We start from the raw sequence: 16490 nt of genomic DNA, 5'->3' as shown, positions 1-16490 counted from the left end.
CAATGAGCTGAGATTCGTGCCACTGCACTCCAGCCTGGGTGGCAAGAGCGAAACTCCCGTCTCAAAAAATAAATAAGAGTGATGAAGCCATAGAACAGCCACTGTAGGGAGCACATTTGGAAATTAGCTAGAAACGGGTTCTGATGTTCCTGTGAACACTTAACGTATGTTTGGTCTCCTAAGTAGAGTTTGCATGCACGGGTAAATTTTGTTTACGTAATTAATCGAGCAGAGCCAAACTGTACTTTAGCCATTTAATTTGCAAGTTTTGTCTTTGCGTGAGATAGTGAGAGTGTCACGTGCAAGACGCCGGATAGCGGCTACTGTGCTGGGATGAGGCAAAAGGCAGAGACGTTCCTGTGGAACTTCATTCAGATTTCTGTTATCATTTTGTGTTGACTCACCTCTCTGTGTGCATGCCTGTCCTGACCACGTAGAGACAGTTAGAGGGCATCGGCTTCTCCCGCATGCTGGAATCCCTTCCACCCCATTGCCTAGCATGTGGGGGAGGGCAGCAGAGGACCGCAGTGACCAAGCAGTGCACCCATGTGGTGCAATGCAAATTCAGCTCTTGGCCCTACTTCCAATGAGTGTAGCTCAGGACTGGCTAGAGCCAAATATTTGAACAGGAAAGCTTTACGGGGGACCAGTTGTACACAAATTTAACTGGGAAGCTAATGGTTGCAATTTTTTTCACTAGAAGATCCAATAAATGCTGATCAGAGGAACCTTTGATATGTGCATTTGAATTTCACAGATTAAAATAGTGTGAGCCTGTTGAGTTGATCTCTTAATCAAAAACTGTCACATCCCACCCATGAATTACCAAGTTTTCCTTATGATCTGTGAGTTACATAGTTTTTTCCTGCCTTACCTATCCATTCCCTAGGAGAGTTTTGCATAAAATACCTGAATGGAGGCACTGTCTTACGAGCATCTGTGTGGAACAGGTTGTAATTCATAGTACTAGGATGTAAAAGCCCATGGATCAAGAAGCCAGACCTTTGAAGAGTCACAGATGTAGTGCCTCAGCCAATAATTGCACGGTATCATTGTAAGTCAGCCATGGTGAAACCTACGTGAAAGTTACAGTTACAGTGTTGTTGTTGTTGTTGTTTTTAATGAAAACTCCAAGTTCCTGAGTGTCTAAGGTCATTACTGAAGGCATTACGGGCAGACACCCCAGCCCCCACCTTCTCCCCAAGCCCGCTTTCCACAGCAGGTGGAGTGTTTTGCTTCTGCCTAAATACACAGGTGGTGGGGGGATCATTTGTTCTCCAAATTCAAGAGCCCAGGAGATGGGGATAAAATCCCTGAGCAACCAGACCCTCCCATCCTGACCTCTTGTCACCAGCCCTCCAGGACTCAGCAACCACAGTGACTAAGAATGTGAAGGACACCCACATACCCCGTGGGCCAGCCGAGGACTTCCTCCGAAGACTTTTCTCTCTCCTCCCACGCCAGCCCGGATCGGTCCTTTACACGGGCTTGGCCTCAGTGCCAACACCCCACAGGAGGCTGACCAGCCAGGGCAGGCGTCCCCAAACTACAGCCCGCGGGCCACATGCGGCCCCCTGAGGCTATTTATCCGGCCCCCCGCCGCACTTCAGGAAGGGGCACCTCTTTCATTGGTGGTCAGTGAGAGGAGCACAGTATGTGGCGGCCCTCCAACGGTCTGGGGGACAGTGAACTGGTCCCCTGTGTAAAAAGTTTGGGGACGCCTGAGCCAGGGCCTCCGGCCCAGGCCTGACCTCCACTCAGCCCCAGCATCACAGCACTTTCCTGCAGCCCCCAGAATATGCCTGCAGCACAATGGCTGTTAGCATCTCGGGGAGTCACAGACCTTTGAGGGGTTGGTGGAGGCCCTGGGCCCTCTCTGGCTGAGTGCCGGCCCCACTCACCTAGGAGTGGGGCTTGGTATGATCAGTGGGTGCTCAGGTGGAAGGGATCTCAGCCACAAAGCAGGCTGCATATCCACCCAGCCAGAAAGGAGTGGGGAAAGGATGAGTGGGGTGGCATGTCCTCATGTCCCAGGCTGCAGGTGCGTCGTGAGGAAGGGCCCGAGAGAGCTGACCTAGGTGAGGGCGGTAAGCAGTGCTTGGAAGCTGGGCTGGAGGGATCAAGAGCCTGGCAGATAGAGGTCTGTACGGTTGACGTGAGCCAGGCAAATGGCCATGGGCTGGTGATGGAGATAATAAAGTGGTCAGCAAGCAGGTAGATGAAAATCGGTCCCAATAACAGTGGCTCGCCAGGGGATTATAGTGCAGCTAGTTCACAGGCCAGGGCCTGGGAACACCGAGTCGAAGGAGGTATTGCATGTAAAAACCCAGGTGATTTCTTAATGAGGGCCAGGTGCGGTGGCTCACACTTGTCACCCAGCAGTTTGGGAGGCCAAGGAGTGACAATTACTTGAGATCTGGAGTTTGAGACCATCCTAGGGAGACACCATCTCTACAAAAAATGTAAAAATTGGCCAGTTGTGATGGCGTGCACCTGTAGTCCGAGCTACTCGGCAGGCAAAGCAGGAGGCTCACTGGAGCCTGGAAGGTGGAGGGTGTAGTGAGCTGTGATTGCACCACTGCACTCCGGCTTGGACAACAAAGTGAGCCCCCCTTCTCAGAAAACGTCTTCATGGTTGTCTGCAATTAGTTATGCCTTTTTGCGAGTGGTGCCTCCTCCTTTGGCAGGGAGCTGGGGACCAGAAGTGGGGATAGGAATAACAAAGGCCGACATGGATCTGTGGAGTGTCTTCCGTGGGCCAGGCCCCAAGTCCACAAGGGTTTGTACCCTTCAGGGAACTAGCAGGAAAGCACTAGGCAGTCGGCACCCTTTTCCTTTATTTTGTGCGTTAGGAACAAATGAACCTGGGAAGAGTCAAGGAACTTGCCCAAAGACTCAGATGTGGCAGGTGGGGTTGCAGGGTGTGTCCTCAGGTTCCTCTCCTCCCATTCCAGACCCGGCCCCAGAGTGGCTACCAGGTCTGGAGCTGTAAGTCTTAGCTGAGGCCCTCCTGAGGCCCGCAGGGTCCCATGCACTCACCCCATCTGAAAGCAGTGGGGATTCATCCCTCTCCCACTACAGTAGGTCCTCGGCCGTAAAAGAACAGAAACTTCCCGTGTTCCACTTTCCACGGAGTGTCTGCGGATCTGTGCGAGTGCTTAGACAGAAGTAAACTCTGCATCCTGAGATCAGCGGTCCCAACTTCATTTTCATCAGCCCACAGATAAGGGTGGTCAGCCATGGGTTAGTTACTCTCCTAAGTGGCTTCGTGTGTGCACCACACAGAGACGCTGACATCACTCGTGGATTTCATCTAGCCTTGTCCCCGAACCTTGATTGAAACCTAGCTAAGCCATGCTGGCCTTAGGAGCCACACCTGGAGTATTGGGAGGTGCCTGGGTTCAGATCTCCGCAGCCGTGGTCACCCAGTGCTGTGTGCACCACCGGCCTGCGCAGGGGCAGCTGGACCCAGAGGCTGCTTCGATGACAGAGGCCAGCAGGGGGGCTGCTGTCTCATGGAAGCTAAACTCTTCATCCCACACTCTGTGTTTCAGAACAAGAAGAAAACTTTGAGTTTATCATTGTGTCCCTCACTGGCCAAACGTGGCACTTTGAAGCCACGACGTATGAGGAGCGGGACGCCTGGGTCCAAGCCATCGAGAGCCAGATCCTGGCCAGCCTGCAGTCGTGCGAGAGCAGCAAGAACAAGGTGAGGCCCCAGGCTGCCCAAAACCAAGGCTGTGGCTGCTCCGGGGGAATGTGGCCGCTCCGGGGGAATGCGGCCGGAGTAATGTCCCAGGGAGGGGAAACAGATGACAGGTGCGGATGGCAGGACCTGGCTATTCTTCATAAGCAGGAAGCTCAATAACTAAAAAGATTAAAAAGATAAGAAACACTTTGTGGCTGTGCCATCATACATGAATGTCCCAGCCTGACCATGCTCCCTGGCAGAATTGCCGATATTAAATCTTCACTCTCTCAGCCAGTCTCAGAGGGAATCTTCTAGACTCCTGTGGCTTCTGGGTCCACATTTGTTTTTGTTTTGGACAGAATACACTCAGAAAAAGGGACACGGACTTCAAAAATGCACCATTCTGATCTCATAAATGCCCAGAATTCAAATCGACATCAGGTTGGAAAACCGTCTCTTATTAGGAGCATAAATGAAAAGTAGCTGGGTCTATATGAGCATGCAGGGAGTTTGAGGAAATCAAAGTTTCTATTATCTAAACTTATAAAGCCTGGCATATGTTTTATTCAATAATTAGAGGTGGTATTGCCGCTTTTTTAGAATTTGTCTAGCAGTTTTTCTGGTTTTCACCAGAAAATGCCACCCCAGAATTTTTCTATATTAAAAAAATAATAATTAAAGGTAATTTTTTTTGTAGTTATTTAGCTAGGAAAAATAAAGATTTTCACCTGTAAAAAAAAAAAAAATTTTTTTTCACCTGTATTTTTTTTTTAATTTTTGTTTTGTTTTGTTTCCTGAGTGAGCTCTCTCATCACCTAGGCTGGAGTACAGTGGCACAGTCTCAGCTCACTACAACCTCCGAACTCAAGCAATCCTCCTCCCTCAGCCTCCTGAGGAGCCAGGACTGCAGGCACATGCCACCATTCCTGACTTACCTGCTTATTTATTTACATATATATTTATTTAATATATATTCTTTGCAGAGGCAGGGTTTTATCATGTTGCCCAGGCAGGTCTCAAACTCCTGGGCTCAAGCGATCAACCTGCCTCAGACACCCAGAGTGCTGAGATTACAGGCATGAGCCACTGTGCCTGGCTTCACCTGTATTCTCTAGGCTACTGCCCAGTGATATTCCGTCCACAGAAGTCCTTTTTCCCATCAAGGATTGCTTCAATTTCATTATTTTAATGTTTGGTTGTCTTTAACCTCTTTGCTGAGACGTTTTAGACTTTTGGAGAGCATTCTGATACTTCAAACTATGATCAACTAGAAGCTCAGAGAAACGGTGTTGCCCACTGATCTGCAGTTTGTCACCATTTAAAGAAATTTCTGCCAATGATTTATGTGCAGCTTTGTCACTAAAGAGAGTCTGTCTTTCAGAAAGATAGAGTGTCTTATTTTATTACCCTCTTTAACCAGGGTAAACCAGACCACAGTCATTATTATTATAATGTAATTTGCTTCCCTTTTGAAAAGATGTTTTATACCTAAGGTGGGGAGAACCACTGCCTTTCCTTCCAGACACCCTGGCTTTGCCGGGTCACATCTGCGTCATCCACGGTGTGCCTCCTGAAACGGGCACAGGAGCTTTGGAGCCACCCCGACAGGGAGCAATAGCGTGCGGCATCCTTCAGGCGTGAGCAGCTCTTTCTGAGAAGGCAGGCACGGGGCAGGTTGTGTTACCCAACAGAGAGTCCCATGTCCTGACTTCATGGGGGAATCACAGTCTCTCACTACAGACTCTGAACCCATGCCACCTCCACCTAATTCAGGAAGCTCTGGAATGGTGGCAGTCTTTCCCTTCCACGCCTTGCCAGGCTCCTCCCGACTGGCATCTCAGCCGAGGCACGCACCAGCCTTAGAATGCTGCCCTTGGCTCTCAGTAGGCACAGGCGCTCCAGGGAACTGCTTCTCCTGGGAGGAGGACGTATTGAGCAGCCAAAGGTGGCAGACTCACACCTGGTCATTGTGGGCATTGGCTGAACAGGTGTGACGGTGTGAAACATGGAAATACTCTCCACAATGAGTGGCAGGAGGGCAAAAACACAGGCCCAATTGACCACCAGCTTTATAGTATTTTACCTGCCAGTGGATAATTGAGAGCTGATACAGCTAGATACAGCTGATACAGATACAGATAATTCAGAGCTGATACAGCTGGACAGACAGACAAACGACCACAAAAATGATACAAGCACATAGAGAGACAGAGGCACATCCCTCTGTGTGTGTGTGTGTGTGTGTGTGTGTGTTCACACACGTGCATTCCAGATGCCAATATAAACTGTGTAAACATATTTTGAATACTTGGGTATCTAACCAAAGGGAATTAAAATTCAATAATGTATGACGCTATCTAGACAGTAGTAATTAGTACATTATAATTTATTATGCAGCAAGTAATATATTATTTCAAATCAGTCTGACATGAGACGGTTCAATTTATGAAGAATTCTTACACGAAAATCAAGCTTATTGTAACTGTCCTTTGAAATTGATTCAATTTTTGCTTTAACTGTAATATTAAATGCATATTTAATAAATAAGCCTTAAAAACTGTACATATCAGCCATACATGATGGTTCACGCCTGTACTCCCAGTTCTTTGGGAGGCTATGGTGGGAGGATCACTTGAGGCCGGAAGTTCAAGACCAGCCTGGGCAACATAGGGAGACACCCCGTCTCTACAAAAATATGTAAAATAGCAAGGTACATGGCTCACACCTGTAGTTTCAGCTACTCAGGAGGCTAAGGTGGAAGGACCACTTGAGCCCAGGAGTTGGAGGCCGCAATGAGCCATGATTGCACTACCCCAGCCTGGGCAACAGAGCAGGACCCTCTCTCTAGGGGTGAAAAGGTACATACCCAGTACATATCCTTTCACTTAGAACCCCTACTTCCAGGAACCCATTCTTAGCAAATAATCATGAATGCGTACCAAGACTTAGCCATTATATGTTCTTTTTTTTTTTTTTTTTTTTTTCTTTTGAGACGGAGTGTCGCTCTTGTCACCCAGGCTGGAGTACAATGGTGCAATCTCAGCTCACTGCAACCTCCACCTCCTGGGTTCAAGCAATTCTCCTGCCTCAGCCTCCCAAGTAGCTGGGACTACAGGCGTGTACCACTGCACCTGGCTAATTTTTGTATTTTTAGTAGAGACAGGGTTTCCCCATCTTGGCCAGGCTGGTCTCAAACTCCTGACCTCGTGATCCACCCGCCTCTGCCTTCCAAAGTGCTGGGATTACCAGTGTGAACCACCACACCCAGCCTTTAAATCCTTTTTAAAGAAGACAATAGAGCCAGGCACAGTGGCTCACACCTATAATCTCAGCACTTTGGGAGACTAAGGCAGAAGGATCACTTGAGCCCAGGAGTTCAAGGCTGCAGTGAGCTATCACTGTGCCGCTGCACCCCAGCCTCAGCAACAGAGATTCTGGCTTAAAAAATAATAATAAATAAATCATCAAGTGTAAGGTTAAGAATAACAACCCCAGCTATACTCAAGTTTCTCCTTGCCCCCACGCTGGAGAGTGGCTTTGTCCTGTGGCAACTGAGAGTCTTCAGATGACAGGTGCATCTCCCAGGATGACATGGTATGGATAGGGTTTACTGACAAGAAACCATGAGATAGGTCTTACCATGCTGATGAAGACCCTGGCCTTAAAAACATTATTTCTTTCTCATTCTTTATACCAAGTAGACATTTGGCTACTGCCCAGGTTACCCAATTACCTTATCCAGGTGATCCTGGTCCATGTTGATTCACATATGATCCAGAACTTTCCCCTTTGCTCATATCTGGCAGAGTGCATCTCAGCTGATGAGTGCTAAAATGTGACGACCCTCACATGATCATTTCTCCTTCAGTTACGCTCTTTCCCAAAGACGTCAAAGCAGGACTGATTGGAAATCACCCTCATCCTACATTTGTTCCCAGTCTGTTTGATCTTTCCCTGATGTTACCAGTGATGTACGCTTCTCTTGGGGTGCTCACACCTTGTATTTGTGTCTTCCTTTGTACCAGTCCCGGCTGACGAGCCAGAGCGAGGCCATGGCCCTGCAGTCGATCCGGAACATGCGCGGGAACTCCCACTGTGTGGACTGCGAGACCCAGAGTAAGTGTGTCTGGTAGCAGGGGCTGGCGCGCTGCAGCTGGAGACCACGTGGTCCCAGGCCCAGGTGGCAGGGTACTCGCATCTGCCCTGTTTGACAGATAAGAGTTAACTGCTTTTAGGGAACTGAAATACTCTGGATTTGAGCTGAACACAGTGCCTTCCACACAAGCTCGCCCTGGCTGCAGGGAGTGTTGCTGTGAGTCTTTCCTGCGCCTTGGGCATCCAGTGAGCAGCAGTCACACCTGAGGTTCACGGGATTCTGCTCCACACCCCCAGCCTATGCCAAATCTAGGAAGCCTAGGAGTTCAAGACCAGCCTGGGTGACCCAGGGAGGCCCCATCTCTACAAAAAAATCAAAACTTAGCCAGGCATGGCAGCTCGCTTACTTTTTGCCTAATCAGTGATCACTTAACTGGTTTTTGGTTTTTTTGTTTTTTGTTTTTTGTTTGTTTTTTGTTTTTTGTTTTTTGTTTTTGTTTTGTTTTTTTTGTTTGTTTGTTTGTTTGTTTGTTTTTTTCATAAAAATAGAATATAATTGGTTCATTCCTGCCCAGAGATTTCTGGGTATTGTTTTTTTAATTTTACAATCATGTGTTCTGGGTTTTGCTATCATATGATGTCTTTTTTTGGCAAAGGGGTGCTTAAATTCATTACCCACTAAAGCCTCTGAGCCAATTGATAGAAGTTATAATTACTGCTTGGTGCCGTAGAGTAACCCAGTTTTATTTCATGCGTCAGTCATGTAATCCATGCTATTCTTTTCCCTTTGAAAAAGCCATTTTGTTGTTCGTAGTCTTCAGGGTGGGGACTTGCCCACCATCGTTGCAGCCCCAGCCAAGAGGACGGTATTGGAGACATTCAGGAAACTTCTTCCATTGAGAATTTTTTGTTAAGTAGTGTAGAGAAGGAAGTCCAGTTCAAACAAGGGAAGAGGTGCTTGTACCGGGTCGGGTGCTGCCCAGGAGCGAAACATGCATGACATGGTGGGTCCTGCCATCCTGAAGCCTGAAACACACTGGACAAGGCACTGACCTGCACAGAGCTAAGCGCTGCGGAAGCTGCCGTGCTAGTGAGGCTCTGGAGATAGGCAGGGTCTGTACAGGGAAGGGGCTGAAGGAATCACTGCAGCCAAGGGGGCAGCTCAAGGAGAGCTTCTCTGGGTCGCTTTAGGATCAGAGGTGCTGTTTGGGCTGGAAAACTGGTAGAAGCCAATTGGAGTGTGAGTGCCAGGTGAAACTGTCCAACTTTGTTCTTCGTTTGTAAGCAGAGGGACATCATTGGAGTTTTAGAGCAGGAAGGAGATGGACCCTGAGCTGTACTTGGAGAGACAGATCTGGCCAGACCATTCTGAATAGACTGGAATAGAGAGGCAGCCAGGGTTGGCTCAGCCACAAAGCGAGACTCTGGGAGCCCAGTACTGTTCCAGACAGAAGGGATGGGAAGCGCCCTCCGAGTCCGCTCATCGGCATGGCAGGCGGGGGAGAGATGAGGTCTGTCCTGCGGGTGAGGGAAGGGGTTCTTCTCCAGGTATGTTGAGGTACTTCTTTAAAGCATCTCCTTATGTTTGAATTTTTAAGTTTTACTTTCAACCATGTGGTGAAATGAAATTCGAAGAGAGAAGCAGTTATTTGAAATGTTTTTATCAAGAAGTTTTAAAAGTAAGAGCTTTTTTAAAACCACAAATCTGAGCAATACATTAAGGAAAATGTCAGTATTTGTTTCTCCCATGTATCTGAAGGTCCTTTTAAAAGGAAAGCCTTACGGGGACCATGACACGTGGCAAATTGGAGGTCACAGGTCCTTTCTGAGATGAGCTTATGCATGTGCGTGCAGATGGGGGGGTGCGAAAGGGAGGCCAGTGCGGGGGAGATGGGGGGCCAGTTTGTTCAGAGCAAGACCACCTGAGCAGGTAGACGGGGACAGAGGGACAAGGCAGAGTTTGACAATTCAGGAGACAGGGGCGATACCACGCATGCGTCTGCTAAATGTGTGGTCTGTGTCAGGCCTGCGACAAACCCGCACATGCACCGTCTTTTCGTTCCTGCAACCCTAACACTTGGGGCTCCTGTGGGCCCCACTTAAAGGGGAGGAATTGAGGAGCCTGAAGGGTGAAGTCATTGGTCTGAGGTCACAGAAATAGCAAATCCCATAGCAGGATTCAGACCGAGCTCTTGGCCAGCCTGCTGTGTTTTCTCAAGAACAAGGGCCTTGAGAATATCAGAAGCACTCAGCTGAAGGGCACAAGTAGCACACTGACAAGGATTTGTTAAGTAAAAATACCCAATTTTGGTGAAAGTACTGGAATAGGTACAGTGCCCACACTTCAAAAGCTTTTTAGGTGCGTTGTCAAAAGGAGGTGTTTATATTTCACCTCCTTTTGACAATGTATAGAAATCAAGTATAAACACCTCCTTTTGACAGTGTATCTAAAAAGCTTTTGAAGAGTGGATGCCCTTGACTCCAGGTGTATACTCCAGGAACTAAACCACTGGGATTGAGCAAGGCGGGCACAGAGATTTGTGTTTCCAGATGTTCATCACAGTGCTTCGTATGGCAAAAAATCTAAGCATCCCAAACGTTTAACAATTGAAGAACAGTTCGTGGTGATGTCTTCTCATAGCTACCTTTAAAAATCATGGAAGAAGACTTAATTGAGGCCAGGCACAGTGGCTCATCCCTGTAACCCCAGCACTTTGGGAGGCCGAGGTGGGTGGGTCACCTGAGGTCAGGAGTTCGAGACCAGCCTGGCCAACGTGGTGAAACCCCATCTCTACTAAAAATACAAAAATTAGCCAGACATGATAGTGGGCACCGTAATCCCAACTACTTGGGAGGCTGAGGCAGGAGAATTGCTTGAACTCGGGAAGCGGAGGTTGCAGTGAGCTGAGATCACATCATTGCACTCCAGGCTGGGCGACAGAGTGAGACTTGATTTTGAGGAAAAAAAAAAAAAAAACGCTTAATTAAGATGAAGAAACTTCATAGTGTGTTGTGAAATGAAAAATGGGTACGACGTTGAGTCTCGATGAACCTAAGGAATGTTGAAGGTGTCGGGGGAGGTCTGTAAGCCTGCTCTCCGCAAGGCTAGCAACAGTTGTCTCTGAATGGTGGGGTCTTATGAGGCTTGGGGATTTGTGTGCAACGTGGAATTTGGAGTTGTGGTAACAGTTTCCTGGCCCCCAGTTCTTGCAGAGAATACCCTAGACCACCAGGAGCCCCCTCTGTCTGCACCCCGAGCATATCCCAGAACACTGTTTCCAGAGGCTGAGCTTCTGGAGCTTTGGGGGTGCCTGTTTCTAAAGGGGTTCTGAGAGCCAGTGCATTTGGGAAAGTCTTAACATCCATCTCCCAGGAAGCTGTGGCCTTTGGACACCTGTGCTTCCGGGAAGTCCTGCCCTGAAGATAGCATTCAGCACGGCCCAACCCAGCGTGTCCCAGACCCAACGGACAGTGGGGTTTTAGGATGCCTGTTGCCAGCCTTCTGCCAGGAACATACCAAGGAGAATTTCCACCTGAGGGCCCTTGAGAATGCTGGAGCTTGGGACCCTCAGTGGCTCTCACCAACAAGCCCAACCTTCATGGACAGGCCCTGAGAGGCAGCCCAGCCTTCTTTTTTTTGCTTTTTTATGAGACAGAGTCTCGCTGTGTCCCAGGCTGGAGTGCAGTGGCGCGATCTTGGCTCACTGCAACCTCCGCCTCTCGGGTTCAAGTGATTCTCTTGCCTCACCTTCCTGAGTAGCTGGGATTACAGGCACGCACCACCATGCCTGGCTAATTTTTGTATTTTTAGAAGAGACAGGGTTTCACCATGTTGGTCAGGCTGGTCTTGAGCTCCTGACCTTGTGATCCACCCACCTCAACCTCCCAAAGTTCTGGGATTACAGTTGTGAGCCACCACCGCGCCTGGCCCAGTAGCCCAGCCTTTCTGCGTCCTTCTGTCTGCTCATCCATGTCTCCCATGAAGCCCTGGTCAGAGCTGACTGTGCGCTGCCCCCGCCCCCCCCTTCCCCTGTCCTGCTGTGTGGACCTCACAGCTGCCCCTCTCTCCTGGGCCTTTCTGATGTCTTATTTCCCTTTGTGGACCCCAGGCCTGTGCACAGGAGGGGACTGGCACCCACCACTACCATCAGATACCCCCAAACAGCCTACAGCAGGAGCACATCCAGGCCCCCCGGTCTCCAGCTTGGCCCACAAGTAGAACCGTCTTCCCACAGCTTCGGGTCTCTGCCCCAGTGTTGCCTCTTAGGCCTTCCCTGACCACCAGGTTTGAAATCACACACACACACATCCCTACTCCCTGCTGTCCTGCCCTGGGGGCTTCCTAGGTCTGGTGTATCACATGGTTTTCTTAGCTCTCGGCTGGTTTGGGCGGGAGCAGGGGGCGGGTTGAGATAGGGTCTCGCCCTGTAGCCGGGCATGGAGTGCAGTGGGACAGTTATGACTCACTGCAGCCTCAAACTCCCAGACTCCAGCAATCCTCCCACCTCAGACTCCTGAGTAGCTGTGACTGCAGATGCATGCCACCACGCCCGGCCGATTTTTATAATTTTTGTAGAGATGTAGTCTCCCTATGTTGCCCAGGCTGGTCTTAAACTCCAGGCCTTGGGCGATCCTCCCCCACTGGCCTCCCAAAGTGCTGGGATTATAGATGTGAGCCACCGTTCTGGGCCAGGTTTTTTATTACGTCCTGGTTGGTCTGTCCCCGTAGACTCTATGTCCTACATTTCTGTGAGCAGGGATTTTTCTCCGTTATGTTCACTGCCGTATCCCCAGAAGCCAGCGTGTTAATACTGGTTGAATACGTGAAGGAACAGATGTAATTACAGCCAACACCTAAGACTGTGCTTCCTATGGGGCAGTCACTGCGCTAAGTGCCTCGTAGCTTTTAATCCTTCCGTCAGCCCCTTCAGGAGGGGAATCATTAGCCTCATCGCTCAGGAGGTGAGCTGAGGCCGGAGAGCGAGAGGCTTGCACAGGACAGAGGTGGAAAGGCTGTTATGGCAGGGGGCATGCACATGGGTGTGGGGACCTGGAACGCAAGAAGGGCAGGCCTGGGGCTGTGGGGCCACCACGCGAGAAAGCGGGACCTGAAGCCAGGTCGAGGGCAGTAGAGTTCCGAGGTCTGAGGCCAGGCCAGGAGGCTGGGATCAGCCACAGGCCGAGCTTCTCCACCCGACCGAGACAGCAAAGCGTCCTAGCTGGCTTTAAGATGTCTTCCAAGGAAATGGCAGTGATGATGCTCAGATACTAACCCTTGCTGATGAGTCATTCTACTCTGCTGGAGCGGAGGCGAGGCCCTGCCCTCAGTCAGTCCCAGTCTTACCTGTCTCTAAGCAGAGGGGGCCAGTGGGGAGGTAGGCTGTGCAGACACAAAGGGAGAGCCATTGCGAGGAGGGGTCCACGCCAGCTGTGTGCCACATCTCCAGCCTCCACACCCCCAGGCCAGGGCCTCGTCCATGTGGCTATCCTTCCTGTCCCCGCTCCCTCTTCCTTCCCCTGCCACCTGCTCATTGGTGCTGACTGTACTTTTCAGCATTGAGTCTCTGAATGTCTCTGTTCTCTTCTGCTTGATGTTTTTTGTTTTTGTTTTTGTTTTTGTTTTTGTTTTTGAGACGGAGTTTCGCTCTTGTTCCCCAGGCTGGAGTGCAATGGCGCGATCTCGGCTCACCGCAGCCTCTGCCTCCTGGGTTCAAGCAATTCTCCTGCCTCAGCCTCCTGAGTAGCTGAGATTACAGGCACGTGCCACCATGCCCAGCTAATTTTTTGTATTTTCAGTAGAGACAGGCTTTCACCATGTTGACCAGGATAGTCTCGATCTCTTGACCTTGTGATCCACCCACCTCGGCCTCCCAAAGTGCTGGGATTACAGACGTGAGCCACCGCACCCGGCCTTTTTTTTTTTTTTTTTTTCTATTTGATATATGTTTCCCCTTCCCAGTCGGAATCTCTCTGAGGTCATAGACCTCTCTCAAATTTCTTTTTTTGAGAAGGAGTCTTGCTTTGTTGCCTAGACCGGAGTGCAGTGGCACCATCTCAGCTCACTGTAACCTCTGCCTCGAGTTCAAGCAATTCTCCTGCCTCAGCCTCCTAAGTAGCAGGGATTATAGGCACCTGCCACCATGTCTGGCTAATTTTTTGTAATTTTGTAGAGACAGGATTTCACCATGCTGGCCAGATTGGTCTCAAACTCCTGACCTCAGGTGATCTACCCGCTTTGGCCTCCCAAAGTGCTGGGATTACAGGTGTGAGACACTGCGCCTGGCCTCTTCCTGCGTGTCTTGTGGTATCTATCACCACCTTCCTGTGAAATGGGTGGTTTTCTGACTCCTGATCAACTTGCATGAGGCTATTGCTGGTCACTTGACATTTATAAAACAAAGTATGTCTCCCCAGTGAGTCAAGTGTGACCTGAGCTACCTGGTCTTTTGTTGACTCTTCAGGTGTGCCCAGAGCAAACATTGCCTATTTCCAGGTGAGTAAGCTGTATCCACATACAGTGTTGAAAGCCGTTGACTGTCAGGGTCAACCCTCTCTCTTCCAATCAGCTGTAGAGTCTAGCATGAAGTCAACCCGGGCCTGATTTCCTGGTCTTCCGATGATGCCAGCCAGTTTCACACAGTGAGTGATGCGGTTCTGGGGTCCCAGTGCTGCTGTCTGAACTGGTTGGTTGTCCTGCACAATCCTGGCACTAGAGCTTGGTCGAGTTTCACAGGCATCACCGGTCGCGCTGCGTGAACCTAACCAAAGACCCCTGCCTACCAACTTCCCTGCAGAGCAGTAGCTGCAGTAGCTGGTGTTAATTACTTAACTGACAACGATCTTTCTTCACTGTCGTGTACTTCCTCCCTCATCTTTGAAATTTGCAAGCATGCCCGTTGGGTACCTACTGTAAACTCTGATATGCCAGTGGCTGCAGAGGTGGCAGTGAGGGACTGACCAGAGTCACGGTATCCCCCAGCTGCCCCTCAGCACCACCTTTCCTTCCCTCTCAGCAGCAGCTGGCCATGGTCGATGCTGAGTGACACGTGTTTTTCCCACACGGGTCAGACCCCTCAAGGTGAATGCTGCTGGGACCTGCGGGAAAGGGCATCTTTTCTATCCAAACCAACGCTTTCATTTATTGATTGTGTGGGAAATCCCAAGCCTTTGGCCTAAGCCAAATATGTTCTGAAGCTGATACCCACTGCCAGTCGTTTGAGACACCTAAAACAGGCTTGGGCCCTGGCTCGGGAGCATGTTCAAGCCGCGGACGTGATTCTAGGAAGACCGTGTCACTGTGAAGTTTGCCTAATGCGCGGCCTCATGCTTCCAAGAACACTTGGGACAAGAGATGATGTCTGGTTGCATTTAGCATTCTCTTCCTCTTCCCCCAGATCCTAACTGGGCCAGTTTGAACTTGGGAGCCCTCATGTGCATCGAGTGCTCAGGGATCCACCGGAATCTTGGCACCCACCTTTCCCGAGTGCGATCTCTGGACCTGGATGACTGGCCAGTCGAGCTCATCAAGGTGATGTCATCCATCGGGAACGAGCTAGCCAACAGCGTCTGGGAAGAGAGCAGCCAGGGGCGGACGAAACCCTCCGTAGACTCCACAAGGTAGGAAGTGTGGAAGACGCGTGGCTCCAGACACGTGTGCCAACGGTTAGGCAACTGGAAATGATCGTCATGACAGCCATAGCTGACCCTGACAGCCTGTAGGAATTTCCATTCATCCGGCACAGTAATGTCTGTGTTTCAAATTGGTCTGAAGCAGATGTGGATAATTCACAACCCTTAATTTTTTATGTCAATTTTTGGGCCTTGGAGACTTTTCTCCCCCTCTTAGAAATGTATTAAGCTTCTAACCTTATGAATATATTACTTTAATTAATACATTTCTAATAGGCATAAGCTGTGCTGTTAACACTAATTATGAATGTTTGATTCTTTAATTTTGTTATTCTTTTATCTTTGAAAAGCATCTGCTGTATCAATACCCCCCCGTCACCTCACATACACATAAAAGTTATTTTTATGTTAACAAAGTATATTTTATTTTCTAAAATATATTTCTAGCATATATAGTCAAGCAAGTTTAACATAATGTATGGTATAACTCCTCATTAATGTTAATTGTTAACCAGTGTAAAAAATGCATTTATTTTGAGGCTGTTTAGTTTCTCATTTTTCATTTACAACTATTATAAACCGCTTTTGAGTACACATACATATTTAATGTTCCTACGAGGTGATAAAATGGCGAGTCTTCTGAGAAGGCATGTGGCATGGAGGCAGACTGGAGCGTGGCATCTCCGGACTTGCCCAAAGCACGTGGCTTCCATTGTCACTCAGCTGCTGTGCGTTCCCCCTCGGAGGAGGACGGGCTTTGAGGTTCGCTTTCACTGTTGGCCTCTCAGGTGTCTAAAGAGATGAACGGAGAGGAGAGGTCTCCCCTTGCTGGTACTTTTGAGGTTCCTCTGGTTTGTCTTGCTGCTGATAGATAAAGTGAAAGTTCAAGTGGTAATCTGTGGTTCAGCCACAGAAACCGGCTTCTACTGCTGAGCGATCATCACGTGAGAAGGGCTGGTGGACTTCAATTCATTAGCTCTGAAAAATGAATTTGTGGTGCCACCTTTGGCTCACTGGAGAGAATGAAGCTGATGTGTTGTTCATCTTGGTCTCTGTATTTGGGATTTTGTGTAGT

At 49.2% G+C, this 16490-nt stretch overlaps 1 protein-coding gene and 1 non-coding gene across 9 annotated transcripts in view; both read left to right on the top strand.

The window, feature by feature from the left end:
• AGAP1 (ArfGAP with GTPase domain, ankyrin repeat and PH domain 1) overlaps positions 1 to 16490 on the top strand; it is a 624335-nt gene that overhangs the window by 536248 nt on the left and 71597 nt on the right. For all 8 annotated transcript variants that reach the window (XM_039469755.2, XM_039469754.2, XM_039469753.2 and 5 more), the window contains 3 exons: positions 3555 to 3709; positions 7717 to 7807; positions 15181 to 15403. In XM_039469755.2, coding sequence (XP_039325689.2) covers positions 3555 to 3709; positions 7717 to 7807; positions 15181 to 15403 — 469 coding nt within the window. The remainder of the gene's footprint in view (positions 1 to 3554; positions 3710 to 7716; positions 7808 to 15180; positions 15404 to 16490) is intronic.
• Positions 4272 to 4334, top strand: LOC120364448 (U7 small nuclear RNA). Its single transcript, XR_005579703.1, has one exon. It is a non-coding gene; the product is annotated as a U7 small nuclear RNA (small nuclear RNA).

Source organism: Saimiri boliviensis, chromosome 5 (genome assembly GCF_048565385.1).
Source record: "Saimiri boliviensis isolate mSaiBol1 chromosome 5, mSaiBol1.pri, whole genome shotgun sequence".
Lineage (NCBI taxonomy): Eukaryota > Metazoa > Chordata > Mammalia > Primates > Cebidae > Saimiri > Saimiri boliviensis.
This window is presented reverse-complemented; position numbering and strand designations above follow the sequence as displayed.